The sequence below is a fragment of the Bos grunniens genome, chromosome 1, assembly GCF_055505025.1.
Source record: "Bos grunniens cultivar Pamir isolate PY7600 chromosome 1, Bosgru_T2T1.0, whole genome shotgun sequence".
NCBI lineage: Eukaryota > Metazoa > Chordata > Mammalia > Artiodactyla > Bovidae > Bos > Bos grunniens.
Window position 1 is genome coordinate 25,380,741 of NC_141165.1, and position 20,534 is coordinate 25,401,274.

The 20,534-nt window shown below is 48.3% G+C and overlaps 1 protein-coding gene across 3 annotated transcripts in view; it reads left to right on the forward strand.

The window, feature by feature from the left end:
- The window catches only part of IL20RB (interleukin 20 receptor subunit beta), a 39,880-nt gene extending 20,291 nt beyond the window's left edge, over positions 1-19,589 (forward strand). For 2 of the 3 annotated variants that reach the window (XM_086356895.1, XM_086356806.1), the window contains 4 exons: positions 3,389-3,513; positions 5,677-5,827; positions 10,007-10,149; positions 18,646-19,589. In XM_086356895.1, the coding sequence (XP_086213021.1) occupies positions 3,389-3,513; positions 5,677-5,827; positions 10,007-10,149; positions 18,646-18,753 (527 nt within the window). In that variant the 3' untranslated portion in view covers positions 18,754-19,589. The remainder of the gene's footprint in view (positions 1-3,388; positions 3,514-5,676; positions 5,828-10,006; positions 10,150-18,645) is intronic. The other variant, XM_086356976.1, reaches the window with a different exon arrangement.
- The last annotated feature ends 945 nt before the right edge of the window (positions 19,590-20,534 follow it).

Consider the following 20,534-nt stretch of genomic DNA (forward strand, 5'->3'; position numbering starts at 1 on the left):
AGTAGAGGAGCGTCATGGAAGAACAGGGGATCTGGTCCAGGTCTGCCTACAGAACAGTCGCACTGGCTGTGGTGTGGAAAGTGAGCTGGAGTAGGAGAGACCTGCAGGCCATGGGAAAAGTGAAGAGAGGGCTGTAACATTCCAGCTGAACCAGGGTGGATCGTGATCCTAGAGGAGGGGGAGGCATGGGAAGGAGAGGACGAATTCTAGAGACATGGTTGAGTTAGAAGGGACAGAGCTCGGTGACCAGTTCCCGTGAGACAGAGGTGGGGGAGATGGTGATGGCACCCAGCTTCCAGATGGGGTTAGGAGGAGTGCCATCCAAGGAAGAGGACCCAGGAGGGGCGGCTGGTCTGAGGAATAAGAGATGCTGCTGGCTTTGGGCTCTTTGAGGTTGAGATTCCTATCAGACATCATCCCATGGATGTCTGATTGGCAGTTGGGAATCAGGCCCTGGGACTCAGACAGGTCACAGACACACAAAATGAAATTAATAGCTAACGGCTTGAGAGCAGGTGAGGGTGTCCAGGGACAAGATATGAGGACAAATAGAACCAGGCTAGGATTCTGGGAAACCTAGGGTTTGAAGAGAATGGAGGACAGGGAGAGAGTCAGAGAAGGGAGAACAGACGGCTGCTGCTGCACCTGAGGGAGTCCCCCAAATAGGTCCTCTTGAAAGTGGTCTCATGGAGCAGGAGGAGCGGGGATGTTGGGCAGGCTGCCAACTGGGGGATTGAGTGGAGGTACAAAGACAGCTGTGGGTGATGATGTGACCCCCGGGGACACACAGGAAAGGCAAATGAAAGGTCTTTGGGGACCTGTATTCTCTGGGTGACAGGTGACCCTCTGCTGGGAGTGAGGACACGGGGAAGTCAGGGCAGCCTCTAAATTAATGGAGTGAGTCAGAGCTTCCTGAGGAGCGTGGGAGTTGGGAGAAACCAGGAGGGTTAGAAGGTGAGGGAGCCCCTGCTGGAGGAGGTGAAGATAGAGCTGAGGGAGAACTTGGTCCTCCAGAGTCAGACAGATGGGATTCAAATCCCGGCTCAGCCACTTGAGTGAGAGGGGCAACGGCTTGCCTTGGTGGGTGGTTGGGGGTGAGATGAAAAGTGTACATGCTCAGGGCAGTGCTGCCTTGTAATAGCACTCAGCTGTTTGTATTATTATTATTACCCTAGGGATATGCCCAGAGTTGAGAGCCAGCAAGCAGAGGAAGAAGGGATGAGCTAGGGGGTGGGAGTGGGACCATTGGAATGGGTGTGTGTGTGTTAGTCGCTCAGTCGTGTCCAACTGTTTGCCACCCCATGAACTGTAGCCCACCAGGCTTCTCTGTCCATGGAATTCTCCAGGCAAGAATACTGGAGTGAATTGCCATTCCCTTCTCCAGAGGATCTTCCTGACTCAGGAATCGAACCCTGGTCTCCTCCATCACAGGCAGATTCTTTACTGTTAGAGCTACAGGGAAGTCCTTTTGGAATGGATACCAGTAGGAATTTTGGTGCAGGATGTGGGCTCCTCTGCCTGCCCTCTCTCCCATGGTAGGACATGGTGGAAGCAGTGGGATCCCAGTGCCAGGCCCTGGGGTAGCCGGAGGGGCACCGGAGGCTGCTGTAGCTCTGCCTCCACCCACAGTGCCTGGGCAGCACCAGCACCACCTCCCTCTGGCTCCTGGAAGCACAGGGTTCCAGCCAAGATCATTGCTGGAGGCTGGCAGCTGTTGTTGGAAAGGCAGGCATGGGGCATTTGGAGATAAGGAAGTGTCTACACAGCTCTGAGGGTGGGTGTGTGCAGTAGCAACTTGTGCTTGAAAAGGCAAGTATTAACAGGAAAAGGGCTCGCTGCTGAGGAGCTGAGGAAAGGTGTCTCCATACCTGCGCCAGAAGCAGAGGATGAGGGTCCTCACACAGGTGGAACCAGCTGCAGAGCTGGGAGGAAACTGAGACTCCTCAGGGCATGACGTCTGCTTTTTGGCCTTTGTAAAACCCCACCCCAGCTTCTCCTCATACATGAAAAATCTGGTTTTAAGGCTGTCTTGGAAAGGATCCCCAGTTCTTAAAGGGAAGCCTGTTGAGAGCAGAGGTTCTTAACCTCAATGCAAATTCAAGTCACAGGAGAGCTTGAGAACCCCTGATCTCCAGGACCCATCCCTAGAGTCTGATTTAAGTGATCTAAGTGCATCCTGTTCCTTGGGAGTTAAAAATCACCCCACACAACAGAGTCTAGAAACGTGGAAAGACATGAGCTTAAAGTCTGGCCATTCACTGGGTGACTCTGGGAATGTCATGTAACCTCTCTGAGGCTCTGCTATGTCATCTGTAAGTAGGAGTAATATTTACTTTCTGAAGCTTGCTGGTTGGATTAAATGAGATGAGTATGTAGAGTACATAGGAGAGAAGTTCCTGCCCCAACGTTGTCAGAAAATCATCTGAACGGAAATGACATGTGGTCATTTTGTCTAATTCTATTCTCTACATAGATGGAGATCAGGGGATCCAATTCTAATCATGTTTAACTTAAAAGTGGAGGAGTCAAACATCTCCTTTCTTACTGGAGGTGTTTCAGAGGCAATTCTAGTGGTGCTGTGTGCTCATATGAAACCTCTAATCTGGGTATGTTTTGCACAGTTGGCCCCTGACTTCCCAAGTCCTCCTGTCCTCTTTCCAAGCAGCTCTTTAGATGCCAGGAAATACTTTGTTCTCTGAAAACTCCCTGCAGGAACTGCCTTTCTGTTGAGTGTCCACTGACCCTGGTGCAGGAGGATTTAGCCAGAACACACTCCCAAGCCACAGCCCACAATTAGGGTGGCCCTTCCGGTCTTGCAGTGTCTGGATCTGAGAGGAAGGTCTGGATCCATCATCAGTAGGCAGGGACTGAAGACTGTCTGTGTGGGCTTTTTGGTTCCTGGTCTACTAGTGGAAAGTATCCATGGGGCCTGCGGGGTCTCTCTGTTTTGGATCCAATAACATGAAAGATGGTGTTTGTGCTTAGGCTGTAATTACTAGAGCTGATTCTTGGAATTTGTAAAACCCTCTGACTTTCCATAACGCTATGAGATGAAGACTCCTTGGACTGGGACTAGAAAGGCCAACCCATCCACAAGCTGCTGATCTGCTGATGTTTGAAAGTTAGCAGCAGACGGTATATGTCACTGATCTATGTGAATTGTACTACATGGCTGTTGTTTGTTTTTTTCATTTGCGCGTCATTCACAAAGAGTTTGCTGAGCACCTGCTGAGTACAGTCTTGCTTCTGCATGCCATGAAGCCGCATCAAAACCCCTCCCCTCCCATGAGCCTGGCGTGTTTCCACTGATGGTTTGGTCATGGTCTCCCTGGACAGAAATCAGTCCTGTCTGGGACTGGCTTTGACTCTCCCCTTGTCTTGCCAACAGCCATCCTCACCCCGCCTGGGATGGAGATCACCATGGACGGCTTCCACCTGCTTATTAAGCTGGAAGATCTGGGGCCCCATTTTGAGTTCTTCGTGTCCTACTGGAGAAGGGAGCCCGGTGCCAAGGTGAGACTTGCAGCCTGGGCCTTCGAGTTAGACTTTGGAGAAGCTCTGAGAGCTGGATGAGGAAGGCTGGCCCCTGCAGTGCCTGCTGTCTGGGGTGGCCGGAGGATGAGCAGGCCTGGGTGAAATGAGGGAACACAGGAATCGGTGTAGGCTGACAATGCTGGCAGCATCAAACTCAAAGGACTGCCTTCGTCCCACCCAGACTTTAGCTGGGAGCCGTCTTAGGACATATTCGCTGAAGTAGAGGGGCCACCTCCTGGCTTTAAACTGTCATAGTTGGATCCACAATACCTGTGCAATGCATTTCTTCTCTCCCATCAGCATGTCTTCTCAGCCATTCTTTCTGCTGTTTAGGGGCAGCAGACAGGACTGTTGCAGATCAACTGGATGATTTCATAAGTATACGAGGCTGGTCCCAGCTTCTTGAGGGTGTGCATCTGGGCTGGGTGCAGAATTCGGGGCAGAGAGCCAGAAGCTAGCTAATAAACAACCCTAATTGTGAGCCAATGGGCCACCGGGAATGCCTAGATGGGGCACGGCCCCTCCCTGTGGGGTGGGTGCTGCAGGCCAGGCTGGGTGGGAGGTCAGCTCTCTCAGAGGGAGTGCCTGAGCTGCAGCAGCAGAAGGCATGAAGTGTGGGTGCACCTATGGAGCCCTGTCCAAGCTGAAATAGTGATAAAACCCACTCGAATCAGCGCAGGGAAAAGTAGGCTCTGTCACAAGGATTGCTGTTGTTTAGTCACTCAGTTGTGTCTGATTCTTTGCGCCCCATGGAATATAGCCCATCAGGTCAGGTTCCTCTGTCCATGCGATTTCCCAGGCAAGAACACTGGAGTGGGTTGTCATTTCCTTCTCCAGGGGATCTTTCTGGCCCAGGGATTGAACTTGCATTTCCTGCCTTGGCAGGAGGATTCTTTACCACTGAGTCACCTGAGAAGCCCTGCCACAAGGATTAACACGGTGCTGTTGGGGGCTCTCACAGAATCTGTGACTGGAGCAGGCCCAGAGCCAGGCTGCTGCACAGCCTCGCTCACCCAGAGGCCCCCGTCCACCTGGGGAGCCCTTGCTTCCCTCTGGGGGTCCTCTCTATGTGCTCTGTCCGTGGCCCTCACCCCAGCTTGCCCTGACCCCTCATCACTCCTTCCCGTGAGTGCCTTTGGTTGCGACTGACTCCCCTCACCATGTCCTCTCCCCTTGGTCCCTGCTTCTGGCTGGGTATTCAGTTCCTCAATACCAGTTCCCAGGACAAGAAATCTGACTGGTCCTGCTGATTTTATCAGGCCAAGCCTAGGGGTTGCCAGATGTTGGCTGGCCTTTGATAGACCCTTCTCTGGCCAAGGGTACCCCTGAGCTAATGCCAGGACATGTGCCCCACCACATGCCCCTGGAAGGGGAGTAGCCACGGTTCCTAGCATTTACTCCTGCTGGGTCAGGGCCCAGTAGTAGGGCCTGGCACTGTGAGCCAGGCGGATGCAGTCATGTGGGAGCAGATTGGGGCCTGGGCTGCAGGGAATGGGCAGGTCCCTCAGGTTCTTTGGGAGAGGAGCACCTGCCCTGAGTCACCTGGGCTTGGCCCAGACAAGCCTCTGCAGGTCTCAGGGGTGGCAGAGGTGGAGGGCTGTGCAGATGGACGGACAGACAGTGGATGGGTGCATGCATGAGGAGGCACTGCCCACTGGCTGAAGTGCTCCTCTTCACTGACCCTCTGGAAGTCATGGCCGGGCCAAGCACCCAGTCAGCTTTCTGTCGAAGTATGAGCCTATCAGAGAGGCCTCCCCGAGCCACTCTGCTGGTGCCTCCTCGTCACTCTCTACCTGCTGGTCCTGCTCCATGATTCCTCATAACCCTCATCACCACCTGATGTGTGTTATCAATGGTCTGGCTTCCTCATATATGACATAAGCTCTGCGAGGGCAGGAACTTTTTGTTCTCTTCGGTGCTGGGTGCCCCTGTTTTGTTCAGTGCCTGAGACTGTGCATGGCACACAATACGTGCTAAATAAATGAGTAATTTTTAAAAAATGAGTGAATGTATAAATGAAAGAATGAGAGGAACATTATGTAAGCATGCTGGAAAGGAAGTATTGACAGCTTTCCTTCCCTCCTCCTCTCCCTTTCCTGGCCTGCTTGGCTCAGGGTGTGACTGTTCTCTGGTTTCCTAAAGGAACACATCAAAGTGGTGAGGCCGGGGATCCTTCCCGTGTACCTGGAGACGGTGGAGCCCGGGGCGGCATACTGTGTGAAGGCCCGGACGTTCGTGAAGGCCATCGGGCGGCACAGTGCCTTCAGCCCGACAGAATGTGTCAAGGTGCAAGGTAAGGCAGCCTGCCTGCCCTCCTGGGGCTGCACGGCGCCTGCTACTTCCTCTGGCTCTGAGTCTCCCCTTGGTTTCCCTGACCTGCTCCCCCAGGCTGCATGGGTTCTGGTGGTGAAACTGTGCTGTGTCCTAATCCCCACCCCAATCCTGAGGTGAAAGTCCACCCTCGGGCTGGGTGGGGGTCCCTTGGCAGCTGTCTGGCACGCTTTCTCCCTGAAAGCTTCCGAGGCCTGAGGACAGACTTTGCAAAGCTGGTTGACCAGGTGGCCGCTGCCTGCGAATCAGGGGCCAGTGCAGGTGAGGCGGCTGGGGCCCCTGAAGGTCAGACCTTGTGAGAGGGTGCCCGCTGTGTATCACAGCTCTCAGCTGGGAGGGGCCTGATGGAAAGTCTGTAGAATCCTCTTCTTTAATTTTTTTCCCTTAAATTTTTTATGGTGTACAAACCTACAATGAAAATGAACAAAATGAAACCCCATATCCCATGATTCTGCCATACAGACACTGCTAGTGACATCTGTGTATAGCTTTTTAGTTTTTAAAATATAACTTTGAATATTTGGTACATATATATTTCAAAAAATATGATAAGAATTTGGAATTGGCTTCCTCCTCCTCTTCCTCATCCATGTCATTCCTATCCACTCCCCCATAGGGGTTAGCTCTTTGTATATCTTTCTGAAAACTTCCCAATGCATTTACAAGTAAATGGAAATAAATTATTATATATGTTTCTTCTTTTTAGCACAAATGGTAGCATACTCTGTGCACTGTTCTGGATCTTTTTATAGATCTTCTGGATCTATAAAGTCTTTTTCACTTTATACATATTATAGATTTTTTCATATCTAAAAAAGAATTTCTTTAACCTTCTTTTACTAGCTACCTAGTTCTCCATTGTGTGTTGTATACCTATAACTAATTTAACTACCCCTCTATTGAGGGGTGGGCTTCCCTGGTGGCTCAGCAGCAAAGAATCTGCCTGTAAGGCAGAAGACACAGGAGACGGGGATTTGATCCCTGGGTTGGGAAGATCCCCTGGAGGAGGGCGTGGCAACCCACTCCAGGATTCTTGCCTGGAGAATCCCATGGACAGAGGAGCCTGTCAGACTATAGTCTGTAGAGTAGCAAAGAGTTGGAGATGACTGAAGCAACTGAGCTCACGTGTGCGGTATTGAGAGCTATTTAGGATTTTTCCTGATATTTTGCTATTATAACCAATGCTCTCATTAGTTACCTGGTACATAGATCACTTGCTGGTGTATGTGAAGGATAAATTCCTGGCAGCAGAGTTGCTGGGTTGAAGGGATACACATTTGAATTTTGACTGCTGTTTCCAAATTATCCTCTACAAGGGTGTTATCCTTCATGTAGACATATGTTCCAGTTGTATTATACATATGTTTTGTGTCTGCTTTTTCACAAATATCATATTAAAACATTTTTCATGAAGACTTTCTGATTACCATTTTATACTATTTTTTAGAACCATGTAGGTCAAGCTTGTTAAAAAAAATTCAAACAACAGAGAAGTATGTAGAGTAAGAAGTGTGCATATGTGTGTATGAGCTCAGTTGCTCAGTCGTGTCTGACTCTTTTGTGAGCCCATGGACTATAGCCGGCCAGACTCCTCTGTCCCTGGAATTTTCCAGTCAAGAATCCTGGAGTGGGTTGCCATTTCGTCCTCCAGGTGATCCTCCTGATCCAAGTTTTCCATTCTCCCCACACCATTGAGGAGGTTTCCTTTGGCAAGTGTGGTGTTTAATTTTGCAATCATCGTGTGAGGCCAGAACTCACCAGCACAGCTGGGACTGTACTGTGCTTACTGCTCCGCACCACCCTTGCCGTCACTTGGTGTTGCTGTTGTGAACGCCTGTTCACGTCAGCACCTATGGATCTACCTCGTTTTAAAGATGCATAACAAGCCGCTGTGTGGATGTGTCACAATACGTGTAACAGAACCCCTCAACTAGGTGTATTCTGTGCTCCCCAGTGTTTTGTGACTGCCACCCATGCTGCAGTGGACATGCTTGTGCATATTATGTGTCCTAATTCTCAAGGAGATGCAACCAGTCCATTCTAAAGGAGATCAGCCCTGGGTGTTCTTTGGAAGGAATGATGCTAAAGCTGAAACTGCAGTACTTTGGCCACCTTGTGCGAAGAGTTGACTCATCGGAAAAGACTCTGGTGCTGGGAGGGATTGGGGGCAGGAGGAGAAGGGGACGACAGAGGATGGGATGGCTGGATGGCATCACTGACTCAATGGACATGAGTTTGAGTGAACTCCGGGAGTTGGTGATGGACATGGAGGCCTGGCGTGCTGTGATTCATGGGGTCGCAAAGAGTTGGACACGACTGAGCGACTGAACTGAACTGAACTGAATTCTCATTTTAATAGCTGACCTCCTGACCTGCCATGCTGATATTTGATGATGTAATAAATCATCCTCTACTTGGGGATATTTAGGTCATTTCCATCTGCTTTTTAAAGAAAATTATTTAGTTTTTGTCTGTGCTGGGTCTTCCTTGCTGCATGTGGGATTTCTCTAGTTGTGCCAAGCAGGGGCTGTGCTCTACGTGCGGTGCTCAGGCTTCTCGTTGCAGTGGCTTCTCTTGTTGCAGAGCACGGGGTCTCAGTAGTTGCAGCTCGTGGGCTCTAGAGCACAGGCTCAGTAGCTGTGGGACATGGGCTTAATGGTTCAGTGTCATATAGGATCTTCCCAGACCAGGGATCAAACCCATGTCCCCTGCATTGGCAGGTGGATTCCTAACCACTGGCCTACTCCCGGAAGTACCCATTTCCATCTGCTTTTGAAGATGATGTTCATTTTCACTGATTCATTCATTCATTCAGTGAATAATTACTGAGCACTGTCACTGGGATATAGCAGACAAGTCCCTGCCCTCACTGAGCTTACCTTCTAGTTGAGTAGACAGACAAGTAAGCAAATGCAATGGTTTCCTGTCGTGGCTCGTGCTATGAGGGAATGCACCAGAGCATGCTGGGGTGGAGGGAGGTGCAGGTGTGCTGCTGTGGGCTCCGCGGACAGCTGGTTATGAAGCTGAGGCTCTAATCTAGACGTTGCTGTGAATTGCTTTATGTGTATGTTTTGTCCTCTTTGGAATTATTCTTGGGAATCTACTCAGAGGAGGGGATGAAAGAGTCTGAACATTTGTGTGTCTCCTGATGCGTGCTGTGTGCTCAGTCACTCAGTCGTGTTTGACTCTTTTGCAACCCCGTGGACTATACCCCACCAGGCTCCTCTTTTCATGGGATTTTCTAGGCAAGAATACTGGAGTGGGCTGCCATTTCCTTCTCCAGGGGGTCTTCCTGACCCACGGATTGAACCCACGTCCCCTGCATTGGCAGGCAGAATCTTTACCACGGAGCCTCCTGGGAAGCCCCGTCTCTTGATGTGTGCTGCCAAATAGTTTCCAAAAGCACTGAGGAGACCCTCCCAGCTTCTCTGCAGCTGCATCAGCTGTGCCACCCTTCACACTGTGGGTGAGCAGCCCAGCTCAGAGGGGCTACACGAACAGGATGGAGAGATGGGGAAATAACCCATCCCCCACTTCCACATCTCCAGATGCTCAGACTTGGCACTCTCTGATACATCACTTAGTAGCATTTGGAGCATAGCCCTCCCTGTGTGACCTGGGGTAAGTCACTTAACCGTCGCCAGGACTTAATACATCAGAGTTATTATGTGACTGTGTTCTGAATTCAATATTTTCCTCCGTAATACAGATCAACGCCAAGAGAAAATTGTGAAGCACACTTTGTTTTCAGTTACCGCCCAGCTCCCTTCTGGGCTGTGCTCTTGGGCACCGCCCCCTCATCCTGCCTGGGGGCCTGGCTCTCTGCCTTCCTTCTGGCAGTGGTGCCAAGGTGTGTGCAAACACAGCTAGTGCTTAATGCATGAGGCTCCTCCCTTTTCCTTCCCAAGAAAAAGACTGTAATCTTCCTTGGCTTTCTGGAAACCAATCTGGATTCTAGAAAAACGATTGAATGGTGGTCACTCTTGTCCCTGGGGCATATGTCAGATCTCAGGGTGCCGGAGTCTGCTCTCTTGATCCGTCTGCAGAGCCAATCCCGGGAAGGCCAGGGAGGCCCAGGACTGGTGAGTGAGTTGGTCTTCAGGGCTGTCTCCTAAGCCGGTTCCTGTCTTTCTGTTTTCAGGAGAGGCCCTGCCTCTGGCGCTGGCCCTGTTTGCCTTCGTGGGCTTCATGCTGATCCTGGTGGTGGCGCTGCTCTCCGTCTGGAAGATGGGCCGGCTGCTCCGGCACTCCTGCTGCCCCGTGGTGATGCTCCCCGACACCTTGGTAACTGCTCTTCTTCCTTTCAGTGTGATGCGCTGTCCAGATGTCATCTGGGCCTGAGCGGGGCATGGACCTCCGCTTCGTGGGTTTACAAGCATTTGCACCAAGAAGGGAGAAGGACCTCCCTTCTAATCAGCGGGGCTGGGAGACCACCCTTCTGGGTGGAGGTTGGCCTCCCCCAGGCTCCCATCAGGCCTCTGCTGCTTGCCCCTAGGGCCTGGCACAGCCAAGGCAGCAGGTGTGAAGCCCAGCCCAGGAGCTCGGCGTTCCAGGAATCATGCACAGTCTTACCCTGAGGACTGGCATGCCAGGCCTTCTTTGCCCCCTCCCATCATTGTAACAGCAGCTACATCCAGAAACATGTTCCAACACAACAGGGTCAATTCATACACCAAGAGTATCCTGGGTTCTTGGGGTGAGGCGCACGTGTGTGAGTGTGGGGCATGTGGACAGTGCTTCACCTTTGGCTGGGGCAGGGGAACTATCCGCACCTGCCCAGTGATTACCCAAGGTGAAGGGTCCCCACAGCTCACAAGCCAGGAGGACCCTGGGCCATCGATCTGAGTCTCCCAGTTGGGGCAGGCCCTGTGTGCTTTGCAGGGGTGGGGGAAATGCAAAGCAGGCCTCCAGAGCTCCCTCCGTGTTGCATCTGTACAGAACTTCAGGAGTACAAGGAAAGCCCTCAAATGACAAGCGCTCCTAGGAATCCTAATGCATTCTGTTCTTGTTGCTGTTCAGTCTCTAAGTCATTTCCAACTCTTTGCCGCCCCATGGATTGCAGCATGCCAGGCTCCTCTGTCCTCTGCTATCTCCTGGATTTTGCTCAAATTCATGTCCATTGAATCAGTAATGCTATCTAATCGTTTCATCCTCTTTTTAAAATTTTTTTTACTTTACAATATTGTATTGGTTTTGCCATACATCAACATGAATCCACCACGGGTGTACACGTGTTCCGCATCCTGAACCCCCCTCCCACCTCCCTCCCCATACCATCCCTCTGGGTCATCCCAGTGCACCAGCCCCAAGCTTCCTATATCCTGCATTGAACCTGGACTGGCGATTTGTTTCTTATATGATATTATACATGTTTTAATGCCATTCTCCCAAATCATCCCCCTTCCCCTCCCACAGAGTCAAAAGACTGTTCTATACATCTGTGTCTCTTTTGCTGTCTCGCATACAGGGTTGTTTTTCCAGCTTTCTAAATTCCATATATATGCATTAGTATACTGTATTGGTGTTTTTCTTTCTGGCTTACTTCACTCTGTATAATAGGCTCCAGTTTCATCCACCTCATCAGAACTGATTCAAATGTATTCTTTTTAATGGCTGAGTAATACTCCATTGTGTATATGTACCACAGCTTTCTTATCCATTCATCTGCTGATGGACATCTATGTTGCTTCCATGTCCTGGCTATTATAAACAGTGCTGCGATGAACATTGGGGTACACATGTCTCTTTCAATTCTGGTTTCCTCAGTGTGTATGCCCAGCAGTAGGATTGCTGGGTCGTATGGCAGTTCTATTTCCAGTTTTTTAAGGAATCTCCACACTGTTCTCCATAGTGGCTGTACTAGTTTACATTCCCACCAACAGTGTAAGAGGGTTCCCTTTTCTCCACACCCTCTCCAGCATTTATTGCTTGTAGGCTTTTGGATCGCAGCCATTCTGACTGGTGTGAAATGGTACCTCATTGTGGTTTTGATTTGCATTTCTCTGATAATGAGTGATGTTGAGCATCTTTTCATGTGTTTGTTAGCCATCTGTATGTCTTCTTTGGAGAAATGTCTGTTTAGTTCTTTGGCCCATTTTTTGATTGGGTCGTTTATTTTTCTGGAATTGAGCTGCAGGAGTTGCATTTCATCCTCTGCCGCCTTCGCCTTCTGCCTTCAATCTTTCCCAGCATCAGGGTCTTTTCCAATGAGTCGGCTCTTCACACTAGGTGACCAAAGTATTGGAGTTTCAGCTTCTGCATCAGTCCTTCCAATGAATATTCAGGGTTGATTTCCTTTAGGATTGACTGATTTGATCTCCTTTCAGTCCAGGGGACTCTCAACCTTCTGGGAAAATCCAAACAACTGAGATGAGACCAGAGACAAGAGATTCTGTGAGAGGATGTCCACTTGGGTCCATGGAAGATAAATGCCATGATCCTTGACCCCCTTTTGTTCCTCTGTTCTCCTGACCATCCTTCCTACATCATTCCAGTGTCTTCTACATGCATTCCTTTCCATAAGGCTTTTAATTTCTATTCTGTTTTCCCCCAGATTTTAACGTGGACAATTTCTCTGAGTATATGCATTTCCTGCAGTGCTGTGTGAGAAAAAGATCGCTAGTGTCCATCAAACCCCAAACAAGTTCTGGAGCTGCACACGTCCACTGACATCTCTCCTCATCCTCAGCTTTGACTTTAGTACAGGCTAGCTGCACTTCAGGAGAAGCCAATGGCAACCCACTCCAGTACTCTTGCCTGGAAAATCCCATAGATGGAGCAGCCTGGTAGGCTGCAGTCCATGGGGTCGCTAGGAGTTGGACACTACTGAGTGACTTCACTTTCACTTTTCACTTTCATGCATTAGAGAAGGAAATGGCAACCCACTCCAGTATTCTTGCCTGGAGAATCCCAGGGATAGGTGAGCCTGGTGGGCTGCCATCTATGGGGTCGCACAGAGTCGGACATGACTGAAGCGACTTAGTAGCAGCAGCAGCAGAAGCTGCATTTCAGCATTGGCCTTAGTCATAGATAATCCTCCAAACTATTAAAAAGCAGCTTCCAGCCAACCTTGCAAAATCCATGCATCTTTCCAATTAAACCATGGAAAATTACCAAGTGGAAATCCTTGAGAGTCTTCAACAAGTCCTATTGAGCTTGTAAGTGTTTTAACTCTTTGGATTAAACATTTCATGTCTACATCTGTAATTTTACACTTGGTGATGGTTGCACTTTGAAATATACCATTAAGAATGCCTTTCCATTCAACTTTATATCACCAAGGAACAGTCTAAAGCAAAAATATATATGCAAGGAGAATTATATTAAGACTGCTTGGTGTGTGTTCCCTATTTTAAAATATAATGTGTTTTCCTTGTCTTTTATCCATAATTGCGTCATGGAGATGGAGGCTTTGGTGCTAAAGGTCTTAGTTTCCTTCTGTGACTCACTTTATTCTTTGTCTTCTTGCTGTCACATTCCACTGTAAATGTGGGGAGCAAACATCAAGATGGCCCCAAGTTCAGTTCAGTTCAGTTCAGTCACTCAGTTGTGTCTGACTCTTTGTGAACCCATGAATTGTAGCACGCCAGGCCTCCCTGTCCATCACCAACTCCCGGAGTTCACTCAAACTCATGTCCATCGAGTCGGTGATGCCATCCAGCCATCTCATCCTCTGTCGTTCCCTTCTCTTCCTGCCCCCAATCCCTCCCAGCATCAGAGTCTTTTCCAATGAGTCAACTCTTCGCACGAGGTGGCCAAAGTACTGGAGTTTCAGCTTTAGCATCATTCCTTCCAAAGAAATCCCAGGGCTGATCTCCTTCAGAATGGACTGGTTGGATCTCCTTGCAGTCCAAGGGACTCTCAAGAGTCTTCTCCAACACCACAGTTCAAAAGCATCAATTCTTCGGCGCTCAGCTTTCTTCACAGTCCAACTCTCACATCCATACATGACCATTGGAAAAACCATAGCTTTAACTAGACAGACCTTTGTTGGCAAAGTAATGTCTCTGCTTTTGAATATGCTATCTAGGTTGGTCATAACTTTCCTTCCAAGGAGTAAGCATCTTTTAATTTCATGGCTGCAGTCACCATCTGCAGTGATTTTGGAGCCCAGAAAAATAAAGTCTGACACTGTTTCCACTGTTTCCCCCTCTATTTGCCATGAAGTGATGGGACCGGATGCCATGATCTTGGTTTTCTGAATGTTGAGCTTTAAGCCAACTTTTTCACTCTCCACTTTCACTTTCATCAAGAGGCTTTTGAGTTAGTCATCTCCAAATTGAGATATGCGTCAATGGACTACCCCAAGTCTGACTTTGTGTGCTTCATAGAAAGTGGAGTCTGTGAACAGAAACAGACTCAGAGACTTAAAGAATGAACTTATGGTTTCCAGGGGGACGTGATACTTAGGGAGTTTGGGATGGACAGGTACTCACTGCTATATTTAAAATGGATAACTGCCAAGGACCTACTGTGTAGCACATGGAACTCTACTGAATGTTATGTGGCAGCCTGAATAAGAGGGGAGTTTGGGGGAGAACAGACAAATGTATATGTATGGCTGAGTTCCTTTGCTGTCCACCGGAAGCTATCACAACATTGTTAATTGGCTAAAAGTCACTTCAGTCATGTCCGACTCTTTGTGACCCTATAGCCCACCAGGCTCCTGTGTCCATGAGATTCTCCAGGCATGAATAATAATTGAATGGTTCTATGAAGACCTACAAGACCTTTTAGAAGTAACACCCAAAAAAGATGTCCTTTTCATTATAGGGACTGGAATGCAAAAGTAGGAAGTCAAGAAACACCTGGAGTAACAGGCAAATTTGGCCTTGGAATACGGAGTGAAGCAGGGCAAAGACTAATAGAGTTTTGCCAAGAAAATGCACTGGTCATAACAAACACCCTCTTCCAACAACACAAGAGAAGACTCTATACATGGACATCACCAGATGGTCAACACCAAAATCAGATTGATTATATTCTTTGCAGCCAAAGATGGAGAAGCTCTATACAGACAGCAAAAACAAGACCAGGAGCTGACTGTGGCTCACACCATGAACTCCTTATCACCAAATTCAGACTTCAATTGAAGAAAGTAGGGAAAACCACTAGACCATTCAGGTATGACCTAAATCAAATCCCTTATGATTATACAGTAGAAGTGAGAAATAGATTTAAGGGCCTAGATCTGATAGATAGAGTGCCTGATGAACTATGGAATGAGGTTCATGACATTGTACAGGAGACAGGGATCAAGACCATCCCCATGGAAAAGAAATGGAAAAAAGCAAAATGGCTGTCTGGGGAGGCCTTACAAATAGCTGTGAAAAGAAGAGAAGCAAAAAGCAAAGGAGAAAAGGAAAGATATAAACATCTGAATGCAGAGTTCCGAAGAATAGCAAGAAGAGATAAGAAAGCCTTCTTCAGTGATCAATGCAAAGAAATAGAGGAAAACAACAGAATGGGAAAGACTAGAGATCTCTTCAAGAAAATCAGAGATACCAAAGGAACATTTCATGCAAAGATGGGCTTGATAAAGGACAGAAATGGTATGGACCTAACAGAAGCAGAAGATATTAAGAAGAGATGGCAAGAATACACAGAACTGTAGGAAAAAGATCTTCACGACCCAGATAATCACGATGGTGTGATCACTGACCTAGAGCCAGACATCCTGGAATGTGAAGTCAAGTGGGCCTTAGAAAGCATCAGTATGAACAAAGCTAGTGAAGGTGATGGAATTCCAGTGGAGCTATTCCAAATCCTGAAAGATGATGCTGTGAAAGTGCTGCACTCAATATGCCAGCAAATTTGGACAACTCAGCAGTGGCCACAGGACTGGAAAAGGTCAGTTTTCATTCCAATCCCAAAGAAAAGCAATGCCAAAGAATGCTCAAACTACCGCACAATTGTACTCATCTCACATGCTAGTAAAGTAATGCTCAAAATTCTCCAAGCCAGGCTTCAGCAATATGTGAACCGTGAACTTCCTGATGTTCAAGCTGGTTTTAGAGAAGGCAGAGGAACCAGAGATCAAATTGCCAACATCCACTGGATCATGGAAAAAGCAAGAGAGTTCCAGAAAAGCATCTATTTCTGCCTTATTGACTATGACAAAGCCTTTGACTGTATGGATCACAATAAACTGTGGAAAATCCTGAAAGAGATGGGAATACCAGACCACCTGACCTGCCTCTTGAGAAATTTGTATGCAGGTCAGGAAGCAACAGTTAGAACGGGACATGGAACAACAGACTGGTTCCAAATAGGAAAAGGAGTACATCAAAGCTGTATATTGTCACCCTGTTTATTTAACTTATATGCAGAGTACATCATGAGAAACGCTGGACTGGAAGAAACACAAGCTGGAATCAAGATTGCCGGGAGAATTATCAATCACCTCAGATATGCAGATGACACCACCCTTATGGCAGAAAGTGAAGAGGAACTCAAAAGCCTCTTGATGAAAGTGAAAGTGGAGAGTGAATCAGTTGGCTTAAAGCTCAACATTGGGAAAATGAAGATCATGGCATCTGGTCCCATCACTTCATGGGAAATAGATGGGGAAACAGTGGAAACAGTGTCAGACTTAATTTTGGGGGGCTCCAAAATCACTGCAGATGGTGACTGCAGCCATGAAATTAAAAGACGCTTACTCCTTGGAAGAAAAGTTATGACCAACCTAGATAGCATATTCAAAAGCAGAGACATTACTTTACCAAGGAAGGTTCGTCTAGTCAAGGCTATGGTTTTTCCTGTGGTCATGTGTGGATGTGAGAGTTGGACTGTGAAGAAAGCTGAGCGCCGAAGAATTGATGCCTTTGAACTGTGGTGTTGGAGAAGACTCTTGAGAGTCCCTTGGACTGCAAGGAGATCCAACCAGTCCATTCTGAAGGAGATCAGCCCTGGGATTTCTTTGGAAGGAATGATGCTGAAGCAGAAACTCCAGTACTTTGGCCACCTCATGCGAAGAGTTGACTCACTGGAAAAGACTCTGATGCTGGGAGGTATTGGGGGCAAGAGGAGAAGGGGACGACAGAGGATGAGATGGCTGGATGGCATCACTGACTCGATGGACATGAGTCTGAGTGAACTCTGGGAGTTGGTGATGGACAGGGAGGCCTGGCGTGCTGCGATTCATGGGGTTGCAAAGAGTCGGACACGATGGAGCGACTGAACTGACTGATAAAATACACAATAGATTTTGAAGGCAGTACAAGGAGAGTGTAAAATAGTTTATTAATATTTTATATTGATTATATATTGAAATAGCATTAAAAAATAAAGTATATTATTAATATTAATTTTACCTATTTCTTCTTAGTTTATAAAATGTGCTACTAGAGGATTTTTAATTGCACAGGTAGCTCCCAGCACATTTCCGTTGGACAGCGCTGCTGTAGAGTTTAAGAAACAATCAGGTATAAGCACTGCAGATGTAGGTAGCCAGCATCCTGAGAATGAGTGGACCATCAGTGTGAACTGATGGCGGGCTCCACACTGACATCCTGTTTGGTGAGCCCTGCTTGTACACTGTCCTGCCCATTATTTGCCGAGCCCTGAAGCCACTTCTTTGCAAACAAGATCCAGAGCAACTCTCTTGATGAAGCTGTTGTCTCCTGGGCACTGGGGTGGAGGAAATCATTGGTGCCCACCTGTCTGTGCCCATGTGCCACTCTTCAGAGTAATGATGAGCAGAGCTTCAGGAGAAGCTGTTTAAGAGTCAAGTGAGTCTGTTGGAAGTGACTGAGTTAGCAACAGTGGAGGGAGTTACCCTGAAAGGAAGATACCTGCATTTTTACCATCAGTTATGATGATGTAGGAAATGGCACCCCACTCCAGTACTTTTGCCTGGAAAATTCCATGGATAGGGAAACCTTGTAGGCTGCAGTCCATGGGGTCGCGAAGAGTGGGACACAACTGAGTGACTTCACTTTCACTTTTCACTTTCATGCATTGGAGAAGGAAATGGCAACCCACTCCAGGGTTCCTGTCTGGAGAATCCCAGGGATGGGGGAGCCTGGTGGGGTGCCGTCTATGGGGTCACACAGAATCAGACACAATTGAAGCAACTTAGCAACAGCAGCAGCATGATGATGTATTGGGGTCACTGGGAGAAGATGGCAAGAAAGTGAAATACGAGTAGGAAGGGACTTTTGTTTATGGAGCACCATCCTTGGAGCGGACACCCTGCTGGTGCTGTTTGTAGAGCGCCTTGGACGAGGTCACTATTCTCAGAGCTCTCTGGTGGAAGAAGGCTAGATTTTTGGAACCAGCACTACATGCTGGACTTTTGTGGGGCAGTGTTCCTGAGGAGGCAGGGCCCCAAGAGATCCACTGGTCAGTGACCTGGGAGATGGTCTCAGTAAAATGGCAAGCCCATGCTCTAGGGGTTAGAATTGTCTTTTTTTGTTTGTTTGTTTTTAAGTTTATTTATTTGACTGCATTGGGTCTTGGTTGCAGTACGTGGGATCTTTGTTGTGGCTCAGAGACTCACTAATTGCGGCTCATTCCAGAGTGTGTGGGTTCAGTAGTTGTGAGGCATGGGTTTAGTGGCTCTGAGGCACATGAAATCTTACTTCCCTGATCAGGGACTGCACCTAAGTCCCCTGCATTGGAAGGCAGATTCTTAACTACTGGACCACTAGGGAAGTCTCTTCGGGCTTTTTTTGCTGCTAGAAAATTAATGAGTCAAATAGTTGGGATTTTTGATGATATTCTCTTCAACTCTGACTATGACTATTAACCTAATGAATATGAATGAAAATTGTCTTTCAGAAAATAACAAATTCACCCCAGAAGTTAATCAGCTGCAGAAAAGAAGAGGTAGAAGCCTGTGTGACCTCAGGGCTCTCTTCTGAGGAGCTCTTCAAGGCCTGGATCTAGCAGATGAAGCGGAGAAATCTGGGCTGCAGGACGCAGAAACCACGAGGGGAAAGGCCGCGCTCTTTTCCTTCAAGGACAAAAGACAAGAGAAGAGCCTGCCATGTCCACGTCTAGAAGCAGCTGTCAGAGGCAGGGTGGTATGGCTGATGGAGTGCGAAGAGGGGGTCAGGGGATGTGACCTCCAACACTGGATCTCTGCCATCTACTAGCAGGATGACTCTGGGGGAGAATGACTTAGTCTCTCTGCTCCTCTGTGCAATGGTTAACTACTTGACCATTAAACTATATGTGTATATATATATCCATATTATCTCTCTGCCACTTGCAGAGCTGTCAGGAAATTGGCAACATTGTACACTGTGATTAGTTCTGCTTTTCTGAAGAGCAGCAGGTCCATGTGTAACAGGGATGATCAGAGACTACACAAGCAATGGCCACTTTCCTGGAGGAAACTTTGAAGACGAAAGGAAGGGTGGGTACAACGAGGTTGATTTCACTTCAAGCCAAATGCCTGTGCTTGCATGTGGGCTAAGTCACTTCAGTCGTGTCTGACTCTTTGTGACTCTATAGACTGTAGCCCGCCTGTTCAGAGGTGACTGAATGGCTCAGCCAGCAATAAGATCTGTGGCCTAGAGGGAGACTACAGCCCCACTGAAAATGGGCCTGTGCAGGGTGAATAGGGTGTTCACACTGAGGACAGCAGCTGAAATGAGTGTGTATGATGAGATGAGACTGCAAAAGGCTGTCGATCGTAAATGTAATGTTTTCTGTGCTCCTTTTTCCTTTGGAGTTGTTACAGTACAGCATGAAAAATAAAAAGAGGTCACCTTGGGGAATCATTTTGGTTTCTTCCAAAACAGTGGTCTTTAGGGTTCGAGTTACATCATCAACATTGAGTCCAGGCTGCATGAAGGCCACCTTTGGTTAGGATGTAAGCCCAGGTAGGGGATGGAGCAGGGGTAGAGTGGGGGACAGCATCTGGCTGCATGGGGGCTCTGACTGAGGCAAGGTGCTCCTGGCTATTCCTGGGGGCCTCACACTACAGGAAATCCCTTGGGGAACTCTTTTAAGATAGCCCCTCAGGGTGTCCTTAATTTTCCCGGCATGTTCGTCCTGGACCCATGACTGAAGCCTCTTCCTGACAGTCTCGCCCACCAGGTGAGGAAGAGTCAGGGTCAGAGAAGGGATGGAGGGGGAGTCTCTTGCAGGCCGAAGCAATTGTTGGGCAAAGCCTGGGTCTCCCTTCATAGACCCCACCCTTCCCAGCTCTGGAGCCTCTGAGCTGGTTTGTTTCCACCCCCACTTCCTGGGCCCCTTCCAGCCAGCCTTGAGGTGGAGACAATCTAACTGCTTCAGCCAGGTGTTTCCCCTATAAGGCAGAGGCCCCCAGCCCTTTCTCCACCTGGGCAAGGGTTTCCAGGGGCCAGAGGAGAGGCTGTCTCTTAAGATGAGATCACTGGAGATCTTCTCTTTTGTACCATTTTGTATGCTTCTGCGTTGTTCGATTCTTTTATGAAGAGTATATGTTCATTTTACCTTTGGCCAAACTGGAATCCCACTCCAGTTTGGAATGGCAAATGGCAACCCACTCCAGTACTCTTGCCTGGAAAATCCCATGGATGGATGGAGGAGCCAGCTAGGCTACAGTCCATGGGGTCGCAAAGAGTCAGACACTACTGAGCGACTTCACTTTTCACTTTCTTTCTTTCTAAACTGGAATCATATTTTCAGTATGCAGGAATAAAGACTCTACTACTCCACCAGTCATGACCCTCTCCTTC